This window comes from Alligator sinensis, unplaced genomic scaffold (genome assembly GCF_000455745.1).
Source record: "Alligator sinensis unplaced genomic scaffold, ASM45574v1 scaffold940_1, whole genome shotgun sequence".
Lineage (NCBI taxonomy): Eukaryota > Metazoa > Chordata > Crocodylia > Alligatoridae > Alligator > Alligator sinensis.
Window position 1 is genome coordinate 1,479,403 of NW_005842177.1, and position 14,035 is coordinate 1,493,437.

At 42.4% G+C, this 14,035-nt stretch overlaps 1 protein-coding gene across 4 annotated transcripts in view; it reads right to left on the reverse strand.

Annotated features, from left to right (window-relative positions):
• Nucleotides 1-358: 358 nt before the first annotated feature.
• Nucleotides 359-14,035, reverse strand: part of IFT74 (intraflagellar transport 74) — an 82,681-nt gene continuing 69,004 nt past the window's right edge. For 2 of the 4 annotated variants that reach the window (XM_025206961.1, XM_025206960.1), the window contains exons 17-19: nucleotides 12,579-12,704; nucleotides 4,228-4,288; nucleotides 359-1,215 (exon numbers count right to left, since the gene is read on the reverse strand). In XM_025206961.1, coding sequence (XP_025062746.1) covers nucleotides 1,100-1,215; nucleotides 4,228-4,288; nucleotides 12,579-12,704 — 303 coding nt within the window. In that variant the 3' untranslated portion in view covers nucleotides 359-1,099. The remainder of the gene's footprint in view (nucleotides 1,216-4,227; nucleotides 4,289-12,578; nucleotides 12,705-14,035) is intronic. The other 2 variants (XM_006026077.3, XM_006026078.3) reach the window with 1 other exon arrangement.

Sequence of the window (14,035 nt, forward strand, 5' to 3'; positions counted from 1 at the left end):
TGTTTTCTGGCCAGCCAGAAACAGCATTACTAACTTAACTTTCCAGGTAGAGGAAATATAATAGGATGCTGATAATTACACAGCAATGAGGAAAATTAGGTTAAGTAACAGTGGCAATTTCTTTTCATTTTAAGGTGTCCTAGAGAATGCCTTTATTCCAAACTGGATAGCAAAAATAGTTTAATTAAAATTGAATTCAGACAGGACTGTCACAGCGCTAGCTGAGTAGAATTCTCTATTTTACATATTCTTTTCATGCAGATAAAGGCTGCATTTGTTACAACAGTGGAGCCTGAAATCTAAGAGAGATGATCCTGCTAGACAATACTTTCAAGAAAATAATTGAGCAATTTTGCCTTTAATGCGTATACTTGCATAAAACATAAAACTCAAATGCTGTTTACAAAGACAACATGAAGAAAATATTTTATAGAACTAAGTTTATTACAACCCCCACAATACATTTCTTATCCTAGAGTCATACAAACAGATGTCACACGTAAAAAAAAAAAATAAAGTAGTAAAAATTCAGTGACAAAACTTTTAAAATGTACTGGTCATGTATGGTTTTTTCTTTAATTTCTTCTACTGCTGGGGAAGTTTTTATATTTAAAGCTTCTGATTACAGAAGCCTCTAGGTTATATCCTCAGCTGCTAAAAACTGACATTTAAATCAATGAAGCTATAATGATTTACATCAGCTGAGAACCTGGCTTGCTATCTTAATAAGGCATAATTTAACATCCAAGCATACCACTAACTACAGGCCAATCAAGGCAGAGGCAAGAGTTCCAATCTTTCCAACATGAGTTTTGCCAGAGAAAGACTGAGCCCAAAACAGTCAATTAGGTAGAGTGAACTATATTTGCATTTTCAGCATGCATTGAGCAATGGGTCCACTCATCTTCTTTCTGGCTTACTTGCTTTCCACAAACCCTCTGTATATAAAATGGGAATACTGCTGGAACCAATAATCTCTCTAGACTTCGAAAGACTTTTTGAAGTGCACCTACTAACTCTTGAAATATAAACTCTTTCTACAGTACTTGGGGACATCTCCTATTGTTGGTCCACTGAAGCAGGAAGGAAGCGCCTGGGTTCAGTTCCTGGTGTTCTGTAAAGCCTCTATGAGAGTTTTGTTGTAATCCGCAATCTGCTTACTCACATTCTTCTTTATTGGCTGGTAGTTACTTTCCTGACTTTTTGTTGCTATGACTGATTGAAAGAGTTAAGAAACAAACTGCCAGTAAAAATAGTAACATAATTAGAGAACATAAGGGAACCAGATTACAAGTTTCCTTTAGCAAAATCTGTCAATGCTTACAGGTAACTGAAAAACTCAAACTGTATCTGAAAAGAACAATAATACTCTACTAGATTAGATGTTGTATCACAATAAGTGTGCTGAACAAGAGTCTACTAACTAAAGTAACATTTATTCTCTCTATATATTACCCCTTCATCATGATCATCACCAAACAGCAAATTAATCCATTGCAGACTGCCTTGCTGTTACAGGAAGATGTGTTCCAGGATTCGAAAATCAAAGTTGTAAAAGTTCCTAGTAACCACAAATGTCCCTCTCTTTCTGCAAGGCAAAGCAGATGTGAAACCAAATCTTCTCTGTTTTAGGATACTTAGTACATCAGGAGTTAGAAAGAGCTTTCCAGTAGCAAGATTATAATTCAGGGACTTTCTTTTTTTTGTTTTGTGTATTCACTTTACCTGACAATTAATTTATTTCAGTCAGGCAGCTGGTTGATTTATTTATTTGATTTATATGCCACCCTTCCCAACAAAGGCTCAGGATAGCTAACAGTAAGAGACAGAAAGAGCAGGTGTTTAGGCTGTGATCCTGTTTGAAGATATTTCATTTGATGTTCTATTTTAGCTTTTATATACTTGTTAAAAATGGCAGGGTCCAAAATACTTGTTTTGACAAAATATCCCCATGGAGTCATCTTTACATAGGAATGAATTCCAGTTTAAATCATGTGATGCTAGGAAGCTCCTCATAGTCTCTGACTACGAAGTCCAAAGATCCATTAGGGAATGAGCAAATCCTATGCTAATGGGAGCTCCTTCTATGTCTAAGCTGGTAGTAACAAAACTTATCATTATCTGCCAGTACAGGAATTTATAAAATACTGTTCCCACAAGCGGAACACGCAAGTCCCCTAATGGGAAGTCTAGGCTACCCAGTACCATACTGAGATGTGGTGGACCTGCTCTGCACGTGCTATCTGCATGCAACCTGCAGCAGCATGGTTGGGTTCGTACAGCACCGCATATTCCAGTAAACCTTCCTAGACGGGTAGAGCTTATCGGCACTTGTGTTGCCTTGCATAAATGCCACCACATGACTTCCAGTTTGGGAGGCAGTGTGAATGTAGCAGGGGTGTGTCTTAGAACAATATGCCCAGGCCATTGTACTAGGGTAGAATACACATGATCGTAAAGTTTGGAGGCTTCTCCAACTTACTTGATCCCACATCTAGGAACAGGAAGCTCAGGGAAAAAAAAAACAAACAACACAGGGACTACTGTGGTAAGATTTTTCTATTTACAGTGGGGATCCAGAGGCCACAGCGTAAGTAATAATACTTTATTATTGCTTATGAAGGGGAATCAATATTTATTTGAAGCTAATCTTTTATCAGTTCTTTTCAGGAAAAGAAAGTGGATGTTTTATTAGGGTGTCATTTTACTGCATTACAGGTTTCATTAATAATTTGGTTGACTGGTAACTGGACATATTTTTCCAGAAAATAATCCAAAATAGAAAAAAATAATCAAATCTGTAGAATTCAGTTTGTGAAACATCACTGTGGCCTAAAGGACTTTAAAAAAAATCAGACACCTCACAGACTACTAAGAACATTACATTTGTTAAGAAAAAAGGGTAAAATACACTCAATGATGTAGGGTGTAAACTAATTACTAACTGACTGGGATTAGGAACAAATTTCTCTAATGCATGGATCATTACATAATTACCCACTGCAGATGCTACTGTTCCTTGCTCAGAAGTGTCTAATATCAGCCACTATCCAAGAAAGAAGAGTGGGTCAGATGGACCCCTGGTCTGTCATGGTTTGCAATTCCTATGTAACTATGATATTTGTTGCTATGATATTTTTTGCTGTAATTACATAACAATGACCTCTCAGTATCTTGGATATTTCAGTGCTATTGTTTAAGGTCATTTTTCATGAGAGGAAAAGTTTATTTCAATGACAATCTTATTTTGGATAATAAAACAAATGTGTAATAATGCATTACTCAGATCTCCGTGGTAAGTAGGCAGGGTAGGGCTAATTAAGGACAAAACATCAATTTATGGATGTTTTCTACTTCTGTTAGTTTGAAAATGGATGTAAAAGCTATGTAAGGCAACCAGTTGCAATGAATGTTCTCTTGAAGTATAAAAACTCTGATTTTGGAAGGTCTTATTGGGCTGAATTCTGCCCTAAGATACAAAACTTATATTGCATTTAATGGGAACTGCACATAATCTAACCAAAAGGCATTATTTGTCCCTTTCTGGTTTTTATGCACTATATTTTACATGTAAAATATTATGGGCAGTTATAGTGCTGCATACATTTTAAAAAAGTCTCTATACTTTTGCTGATCATAGGGATAAGAATGGACAGACGTAAGAAAACCAACTGGTGAAACATCTTTTGGGATGACCCCAAGAGTATCATAAGCCTCATAGAAATTATTTTTTTGATGGTCAAATGAAAGAATATTGGAAGCTTGGAAGTACTATAAAGAGTCATTTATAAGACCGAGTTTCAGGTTTCACTGTATATAATAGTTCATATGTCAAAAACAATTTCAAAGCACTGGAGGTTTTTCAAACTGTTCTTTCCAAAGGTTTAACTAGGAATTCTAGTACCTTATGTGGGCAGGGGAAGGCCAAGCACCGGAGAGTCTTGTATCCCCATGCACAAGCTGTTGCCACAGTGAAGGCTGATGCTGCCACAGTGTGGGCACCCTACACATAGGCTCTGCTGTAAGAGAGGCATGGATTCAATGGGGGCTGCAATTCTGGCACCCCTCTAAATCAGTGAAAAGGGCTGGTGCTCTATTCACCCACCCCAAGTTGCAGTACTGGTTTTGTCTGACTTAGCTGTTCTCTCCGAAAGCTCTCTCAATTATGCTGTGCGTTCATTTTCATCATTTTTGGGGGGTGGAGGGGCAGAGGGAGGAAAAGGATACATTCTTTCATTACAAAGTTATTTTGCTCATGGTGCTGCCACTTCCTTTCCAAATTTGTAAGCTGAAAACATAAAAAAGAAAATGTTAACAATAGCCAAAAATGAATAACAATCATACACCCATTTATATATATATATAAATATATATATATAATTATCAACAAACTAAGTTTTATCAATACCTCATATTCTATCATACTGATAAGAACTGCTTGGTTGCTACAAAAGATGACTGGAAGAGATAAACAATTGGGAAGGACTTAAAATTGCTCATAATCTGCTCTGCTGTTTACGCAAAGGTGAGGATACTGAATCACTGTGGGTATGTTTACACGTGTGCATCTACTGCACAGGAACCATAATTACTATGCAGTATGGGCGCGTGTCTACACATGCATGCCCGTACTGCACAGTAAATATGGTAATTTATGCTGACTTGAGTGTAAATTTGATACCTGCATCATGCATTACACAGCTTTACGCCCAATTAGTTACTGCACAGTATTGCATGTGTAGACGCTTTACTGCACAGTAATACTGTATGTGTGGGCTGACTTGGAACTAACTTTATTGCACGGTAAATTTAAGCCGGTGTAATGCATGTGTAGATATGCCATTACTATTATAGTACGTAAAAAACTGGATGAATATTTGTTCAAAGATCACCCAAATATTAGTCATCATAATTTTAGAGAATATATGAACACTCGGGGAAGATATGAATTATCCTTTATTTGTATCACTGAAAGATAAATCTCTTCTTCAAATGTATATGATCTTAAATCACTAAGATTCAATTTTTCCTGACACTGTCGTGGACTCTTTGCTATACAGAAGAAACTTCCTTACTTCCATAGCTGAGTTTCCTGTCTGATGCCAGAAGCTGTGATAAGAGCAGAGCTGCAGTGAGAAGATTGTACGAGTGTGGGTTAAATGTTGGCACTTCTTCAATACTTTCAGCATCAACAGGAAGCTAATGTGGATATTAAATTGAAGGTTGCTTCCTCACAATATAATTTTATAATATTAAATTGTTTTTCTGATGCTACTGTTCAAGATTTTTCATTTCAAATATAGAAACAATTAATTTATTTTTAAAGGTTATTTTAAAGGTTCACTGTCATCATTCTATGTTTTACGGAGAACAGTCAATAACATTTCAGAATTCACTTCCCAGATACTTCAGAACAGCTTTGATTTATCTGAAGTTGAAAATAAATTCTTAACAAACTGGATGCTGTTACTTGACATGAAATTTATCTTTATTGTGAGAAAAAAAGTCAACTCACATGTCACTTTTTATCTCTGTTTCAAAGCAAAGATTGGTCCTCATATTTGTATACGGTATAAAATAGATATTTACAGTGAATTATAATTTATACTACATCTGATATGAACGCTATCTGGGCTATACCTAGTAAAAGAGACTGGATATAAAATACTAAAGGAAATGTTCAGCATTGTTTTACAAGCTCCCTCTTGTATGTCACACCCCACATCATCAAAAAATTCTCAAAGCCATTGTTTTCAACTGTCAAGTCATACAAAAAAAAATCTACATTTGTTTATAACTGAGGTTATACATGCTGAAGGATGCATGCTGGACACCCATTGCTGTTCGTCCTGACAAGCCAGCTAATCAGTCATCCTCGACTTCACTTTCCTTCAAGGAAGGTTTTTTAGAAAAGGATAATGTTAAAGGAAATATTTTTATTTATTGGAGAGAGGATACATATACATTGTACTGAAATAGATTTGTTACATGCAAGCAGAGTGAAATGATACTGTACAGTATCATAGATTTCACAGACATTAGGGCTGGAAGGGACCTTGGAAGATCATTGAGTCCAGCCCCCTGCCTTAGGGGCAGGAAGTCAGCTAGGGTCAAAGGATCCCAGCAAGACAGGTGTCCAAATGTTTCTTAAGAGTCCAGAGTTGGTGCTTCCACCACCTCTGGAGGCAGTCTATTCCAGGCCTTGGGGGGCTGAGACAGTAAAGAAGCTTTTCCTTATGTCCAGCCTGAAATGGTCTTGGAGGAATTTGTGATCATTTCACCTCGTCATCCCTTGGGGTGCTCTGGTGAACAGGCGTTCCCTCGGATCCTGATGTACACCCCCTATATACTTATAGGCAGCCACTAGGTCACCCCTGAACCTGCGCTTTTCCATGGCTCTCAGCCTCTCATCATAAGGCCTGTTCTCCTGCCCTCTGATCATGTGTGTGGCTCTCCTCTGGACTCTCTCAAGCTTTTCCGCATCCTTTTTAAATTGTGGAACCCAGAATTGGATGCTAGGGACTGGAAGGGACTTACAGATCATCAGGTCCAGCCCTCCCGCACTTGGATAGGAAAGACTGCTGGGGTCAGATGACCCCAGCAAAGTGGGTGTCAAGATGCTTTTTTGAGATTGCCAGGGTGGGTGATGGCACCATATCTGGGGGGAGCCTGTTCCAAACCTTTGGTACTCAACTTGTAAAGCATTTTCCTTATGTCCAGTCTGAAGTGATCTTCAATCAGTTCGTGCCCATTGTTTCTTGTCCCTCCCTGGGGGGCCTGTGTTATGCCCCTAATATACTTATAGGCTGCCACCAAGTCCCCTCTGAGTCTTTTCTTCTTCAGGCTGAACAGTTCCAAGGCTTTCAGTTTCTCCTCATATGACCTGCTCTCTAGGCCTCTAATCATGCGTGTGGCCATTCTTTGGACTCTCTTGAGCTTCTCCACATCCTTCCTGAAGTGCAGTGCCCAAAACTGGATGCCGTACTCCAGCTGTAGTCTCCATCAGGCCAAGTAGAATAGGAGGATGACATCCTTAGCTTTGCTTGAGATGCCTTGGTAGATGCATGCCAGTGTTTGATTAACTCTGCCAGCTACAACATCATATTGGTGGCTCATGTTCATTTTGTTGTCCACCACGACACCCAGGTCTTGTTCAGTTGTGGTGCTGGCAAGCATAGCACTGACAAGCCTGTAAGTGTATTGCAGATTATTTCTCCCCAGATGGAGTACTTTACATTTCTCCATATTAAATGTCATCTGGTGAGTTCCACCTCGCAAGCCTGTCCGGGTCAACCTGTATTGCCAGCCTGACCTTAGGTGTAACCATGCTCCCCCATAGTTTAGTGTCATCAAAAAACTTTGCCAGTTTGCTTTTAATACCCGAATCCAAATTGTTGATGAACAAGTTGAAAAGCACTGGTCCAAGTACTTAACCCTGAGGGACTGAATCCTGAACCCGAGTTACCAAGATTACATATTTTTATTCCAATTAAGCAATTTTACATTATCACTACAGACCCAATTCTGGTAACATACAATAGTGTTTTACTTCACAAGTAAACCAACTGAAGTCACATTCTTAGTACTCTGTGGGCATGTCTACACGAGATGCTACAGCGATGTAGTGCGGGCAGGCAAAAACTGTGATGCTGATGCTACATTGCCATAGTGATAAGCTATGTCACCATAGCCCGCTGCTACGGTGACACACAAATGTATATGATAGGAAAACACCTTGCTGATCTGTAAGAAACGGAAGGAAAGGAAAAAAGAGAAAGGAAAAGGAAAGATATGACCTGGAAAGAAAGAGTAGCCAAACTTTATTTAAAAGCAAAAACTATTTTTGGCATCCTATAACCACAGTTTGTTGTTTGTAGTTTCTTTATCCTGTTTCATTTAATATTAACATTTTGTGAAAAATTAATAACTAACAAACTAGTAAGTCTAAAGATCCTTCTGAATTCAGTAATAACCTTATCATGGACCGCAGTCTCTTGTCCAAGAAAAGGACCCTTAAACAATAACAGCATACTTGGCCAGATCCAGATCTGCGAGCACATGCGGTTTGTAAATCTGCAAGCCTCTTCGCCATGCCAGAAACCACATGTGCTGCATGTTAAACTGTGTGTAGCGCTGATCATTAGCAGCACTGGGGCACAATTTGCTGCTGGAATTTCCTGGTAGCAAATAACACTTCTGAAAAAAAAGTGGCACAAAGCATGCCAAAATGCCACGTGCTGGGAAAACATGGAGACAGGAGAGCAGGCAGAGCTGCTTGCTGCCTGCTTCTCCGTCTCTGGTTTCTGTGAAGCTGCCTGCTTCCCCATCTCCACACACTGTGAAGCCCTGATGCTGAGGCACCCAGCGCCTCAGACAGCTGCTCCCACTGACTGGAGCGCAGTGTGCCTTGAGATGGGGGAGCAGGAAACCCTGGGCTGGATGCTCCCGTCTCTGCATGCCTCAGCACAGGGACTCCGCTGCAGAGCCCCTGTGCTGAGCATGTGGCACTTCCATGCTGAGGCACACTGCACCCCAGCCAGTCGCGGAGCCAACCACTACTAGGGTCTATCCCACTCCAGTTGGGTAGGGGGGTTGAGAACGGTGCATCCTAGGATGCCGGAGGACTGCAAATTGCTTGTTTTATCTCCATGGAGCCCACTGCAGTTACCCTAACATGAGCTCAGTAGCCTTGTATAGGCTAAAATCACGTGTAGGCCTCTTGAAAGCTCAGGACAAGCGTAGCAGCTTCTTAACCTGGCAGGGGAAATACCACGTATCTGTGTTCATGAAGGCAATTTTCCTGAACCGCACCACAGGAGAACTGCTTTTCTGGCGTGGTTCAGTACCCGCTGAGGTGTAGCAGCTTTAAACCCAGTTTATGGAAATGGAAGTCTCCTCCCTTGCTTGCTTCGAGGGTTTTATAGCTAAGCGCAAGCAAAACTTAGGGGCATCCGAACCCCAAGCCTCCAGGTTTGGGCCTGCAAGTAGGATGCCCGCTAAAGGATTTGGAAACATCTGAAGCCCCAGGTGTGGGTGGAGGATGTTTGCCAGTAGTAGGGCCACTTATGGTTCTGGACTCTTGGATTTGGAATTAGTTTTGGCTAATTTGGCCTTGGATGCAAATTAAAAAAAAAAGAAAAAAAAGAAAAAACCAAGCCCATGAGCTAAGTAGCACAGCTCAGAGTTAACCTTCTCCTGGAGTGGCGTAATATTCATGGACCTTCCCCTTCACAGACTTACCTCCTCGGCAGTGCATGTGTGTGTGTGTCCCTGTCTATCTGTGTACAAGTATTTTTTAAATTTAAGTTTTACTCAGCCCCCAAATAATATTTTCTCCCTCCACCTATGGACGGAGGGCCAGGGCCAATGGGGCTTAGCCACTCAAAACGTGGGGCAGTGATGGCAGCACAGAGGGCTACAGGGCATCCTGAGCATGGGCTCCGGGAGGCCGTAGCAGGAGGGGAGGGGCGCACACAGACACAGACACACAGTCATAGCCTGCAAGCACACAGGATCACAGCCCGGTGGCATGTGGAGTACTACCCACCACAGCAGGCAATTCTGTGAAGGGGCATGGGGACGGCAGATTGAGGCCCCCACAATGAGGGAGGGAGTGGGGCAGAGTGGGGCCCCAGGGTGGATGGTGGGACAGTCGGAGCCCTCATCCAGGGGCACAAGGGGGCTCCCACCACTGTGCACACCCCGGGGGGAGAATGAGGGGCATGTGCCCCCCAGATCTGTGTATGGGATGGAGGTGGGCTGCTGCTGTGGGCTTGGCTCTGTGCCCTGCTGCCACTGCCTTGGAGCCGCATATGACAACATATGCCTGCTGCTGCTGGGCTGTGCTGCATCCCTTGCCTACCCAGCGGCAGCAGGCACATGGGATCACGTGTGGCTCTTGGTCAGCAGCAGCCCATCTCTGTCTCATGAACAAATCTAGGGGCACATGCCCCCTGTGCCTCCCCTGGGGTGCACGCTTCTGGATGAGCTGCCCGGACTCCAACTGTCCAACCATGTGCCCAGGGGCCCCATTCACACCAGCCCCTGCCTCTGCCCCACTCCCTCCCTGCTTTGTTTGCCCCCCCCCCACCCTAACAGTCCCCAAGCCCTGGCCCTCCAAGCCCCCTTCCCCCCTCACTCCCTATACACTTACTTTCATCTGGCTGCATCCTGGTCATGCCCCCAACAGCCACTTGCAGGCTGTGAAAGCCCAGGTTTTCCCTTGCAGGCTGGAATGGTGCCAGCCTGCAAAGGGAAACCTAAACTGTCATATGTTTTTCTGGCACAGGCTTGTGACCCTCCACCCACATACACCTGAGAGGCAGTGCTGGCCAGAAGGACCTCTGGAGCACCCTCTTCCCATCTACCACAGTCCTCCCTCAAAGGCCTCTCTCCAGGGCCGGAAATGCAGCTCTCCGGGCTCCATCTGCCAATGCAGAGGGAGCAGGAACTCTGGAAACGCATCAGTGTTCTTCCAGTTCCTGCTAGGATTACCTCTGCACCTGCAGTGAGTATTCTTCCTGCAGGTAACTTGGGCACTTCTGCCCTTGATCTGGTTCTCTTATCGTACTTACATGCAATCAAATGAATGTGTAGACTGTGACAAGGGATGGCTGGGGCATGAGGGTGCTAAAGTGTGGGGGCTGCCTGCCATGCAGCCCTGCACTATAGCACCCTCATGCCCTAGTCAGCCCCTTCGATTCTGTCACCCAGAACCTAGGGCTGACCCCCGGGCTCCTGTCACCTGGGGTTTCTCCACCTGGGCTCAATGTGCTTCAGTTCCAGGTGCACATATAAATACTGACCCATTAGCATGAACTGCACCACAGTTTACTGCATCGCACTAATTGTATATGTCAATGCACCCAAATACAACTTTTATCTTCTCTTTGAAAATTGCTCAATACGAATCTATATTTTATGAGTTAGTTTCTTGAAGCTGTCAATCCAGATCTAAAAAGGACTCTAGGATTTATACGTTTGAAGTCTTCAGCTCTCAGTAAGTTGATAGGAGACATGTAACTTCCAAACAAACAAAGACAATCTTCACCCCAGGGTACTCAAGGAGCTGGCGAGCATCATAGCCCAGCCTCTAGCATGGATCTTTGAAAACTCTTGGCGCTCTGGTGTAGTGCCCGAAGACTGGAAGAAGGCCAATGTGGTGCCTATCTTCAAGAAAGGGAGGAAAGTGGATCCGGCTAACTATAGGCCCATTAGCCTGACTTCTGTCCCAGGGAAGATCTTAGAAAAGTTTATTAAAGAGGCCATCCTTAATGGACTGGCCGATGCCAACATCTTAAGGGATAGCCAGCACGGGTTTGTTGCGGGTAGGTCTTGCTTGACCAATCTGATTTCCTTCTACGACCAGGTGACCTATCACCTGGACAAGGGAGAAGAGATTGATGTCATATATCTTGACTTCAAAAAAGCCTTCGATCTGGTTTCCCATGATCACCTCTTGGAGAAACTGGCCAATTGTCGCCTTGGGTCCTCCATGATCCACTGGCTGGAAAACTGGCTCTGGGGTCGGACCCACAGGGTAGTAATTGATGGAAGTCACTCATCATGGTGTCCTGTGACCAGTGGGGTCCCCCAAGGCTCTGTCCTTGGACCCATACTGTTCAACATCTTCAGTAATGATGTGGACACTGGAGTCAGAAGTGGACTGGCCAAGTTCGCCAATGACACCAAACTTTGGGGCAAAGCATCCACACCAGAAAACAGGCGGGTGATCCAGGCTGACCTGGACAGGCTCAGCAAGTGGGCAGACGAGAATATGATGGTGTTCAACGCCGATAAATGCAAGGTTCTCCCATCCATAGATGCTTCTCAAGCAAATCCCGGGACGTCATTCTCCCCTTGTACTCGGCCTTGGTGAGGCCGCAGCTGGAGTACTGCATCCAGTCTTGGGCTCCACAATTCAAAAAGGATGTGGAGAAGCTTGAGAGAGTCCAGAGAAGAGCCACGCGCATGATCAGAGGTCAGGGAAGCAGACCCTACGATGACAGGCTGAGAGCCCTGGGGCTCTTTAGCCTTAAAAAGCGCAGGCTCAGTGGTGATCTGATGGCCACCTACAAGTTTATCAAGGGTGACCACCAGCATCTGGGGGAACGTTTGTTCACCAGAGCGCCCCAAGGGATGACAACTAGGTTGAATGGTCATATACTACTACAAGACCGTTTCAGGCTGGACATAAAGAAGAATTTCTTTACTGTCCGAGCCCCCAAGGTCTGGAACAGCCTGCCACCGGAGGTGGTTCAAGCGCCTAAATTGAACACCTTCAAGAGCAAACTGGATGCTTATCTTGCTGGGATCCTATGACCCCAGCTGACTTCCTGACCTTTGGGTAGGGGGCTGGACTCGATGATCTTCCGAGGTCCCTTCCAGCCCTAATGTCTATGAAATCTATGAAATCTATGAAAGATTTAGGCAATTACACCACACAGTTTTGAAAACAGAATCAAGAGTCTGTATGTCCTTAAGGAAAACTAAATAAATTCCTGCACATATAGTTTCATGCCTACAGAACACTCAAGATCTGGAATTCAACACCTGAAGAAATACATTTTAAACTGTACCTGAGAATGTGTCTCATTCTCTTGCAGTTGCTTCTTTAGTGCTTCATACTCTGTATTCAGCTGCTCCATTATTTTCTTGAAGGCATTTCTACGTTTTGTCAATATTTCTTTCTCTTCCTGAAGTTTCTAGATGAAGAAAATACAAATGGATTAAACTGGTATTGAAGTATTCTACTTCCATGCAAATCACCAATGCATTTGAATCTAAGAATTTCCAATACGATCACCATGATAATACAGAGGTGGCCATTTGCCAAGACTTTGGTAAAAGAAGAATTGTTTTTGTTTTATTTTAAACTACTGGTCATCTGAAGTTTTCTTTGATAAATGATTTTGAAAGTCCATTTCCATTCTATCAAGTTTTTATCCACTTGGGTGAGAGAAGCAGTATGATGTTCTTTTAACTGTATTGTCAGTTCAAGCACATCTACTCACAGTCTGTTTAAAGAGTATGTACTTTTGTTGTGCTACTACTGTTCTCTAGCTCACTCACAATGGTTGATTCATTTATGGTGGACTGATATTCCAAGCAATTTTTACTTTACTCCCTTGGTGCTCTTTTTCTCTCTCCCCAAAAAAGTTATATAGAAAGCATCCAGAACTTGTTCCATAAGTAACTCATTCTTAGTAAAAATAATAGCATTCAGTAGCAATCAACAAGGTATGCTAGTGAAGAAGAAAAGCTAATGAGGTGAACTGGAGCACAAGTATTCATACAAAAAAGTGTAGAAATTATCATTAATTATTAGATTGCTAAAACACCAAAAAATGTGTTATTGAAGATTACAATTATATTAAGCATACTGCAGGAGAAGTTGATGTCATTTGCTCTCCCATTTTTGTTGAAAATTCCTAGGCTATTTTTGAAGTCTTTCTTACTTTTCTCAAGCAGTTTTAGGATTTTAAGGTCACTCCTACTATTTCCAAGTATTCAGAAAGCAAAACACTTTTACCATTCAGGAATCAAGCAAGACTTAAAAACAATTTTTTAAAACTATTTTAGAAATGGAACTACACACCAGTAATTTGAAAATGGCATAGCAAATCTCTATAGAAGACAACATAATTTGTATTGTAGTAACACATAAAAACCTGAGTCATGAAACAGAATCCCATTGCACTATCCATTTTTCTGGATAAATGGAGACGAAAAAAATGGTGGCCTTTGTCTGTAAGGCTAGGAACAGAAGTTACACATAAACCAGATTAAGTGATCAGAAACTGGTTTAAACCTGTAACAGAACAGAAGCTCGGTGTACATAAACCAGTTTCAAAATGGCTGAAACTGGTTTAAGCTAAACCTGGTTGAATGCAGTATCAGACTTAATTGATTTGGGTCAAGCTGGTTTATGAAACTTCTGTCCCAGACTCCTTCTTGGTTCATGTTAAATCACAGTCCCCCAGCATCCCAAGAAGCTTTCCAGCCCTGGTATGGGCTGTGCTGTCTACTCCAGAAA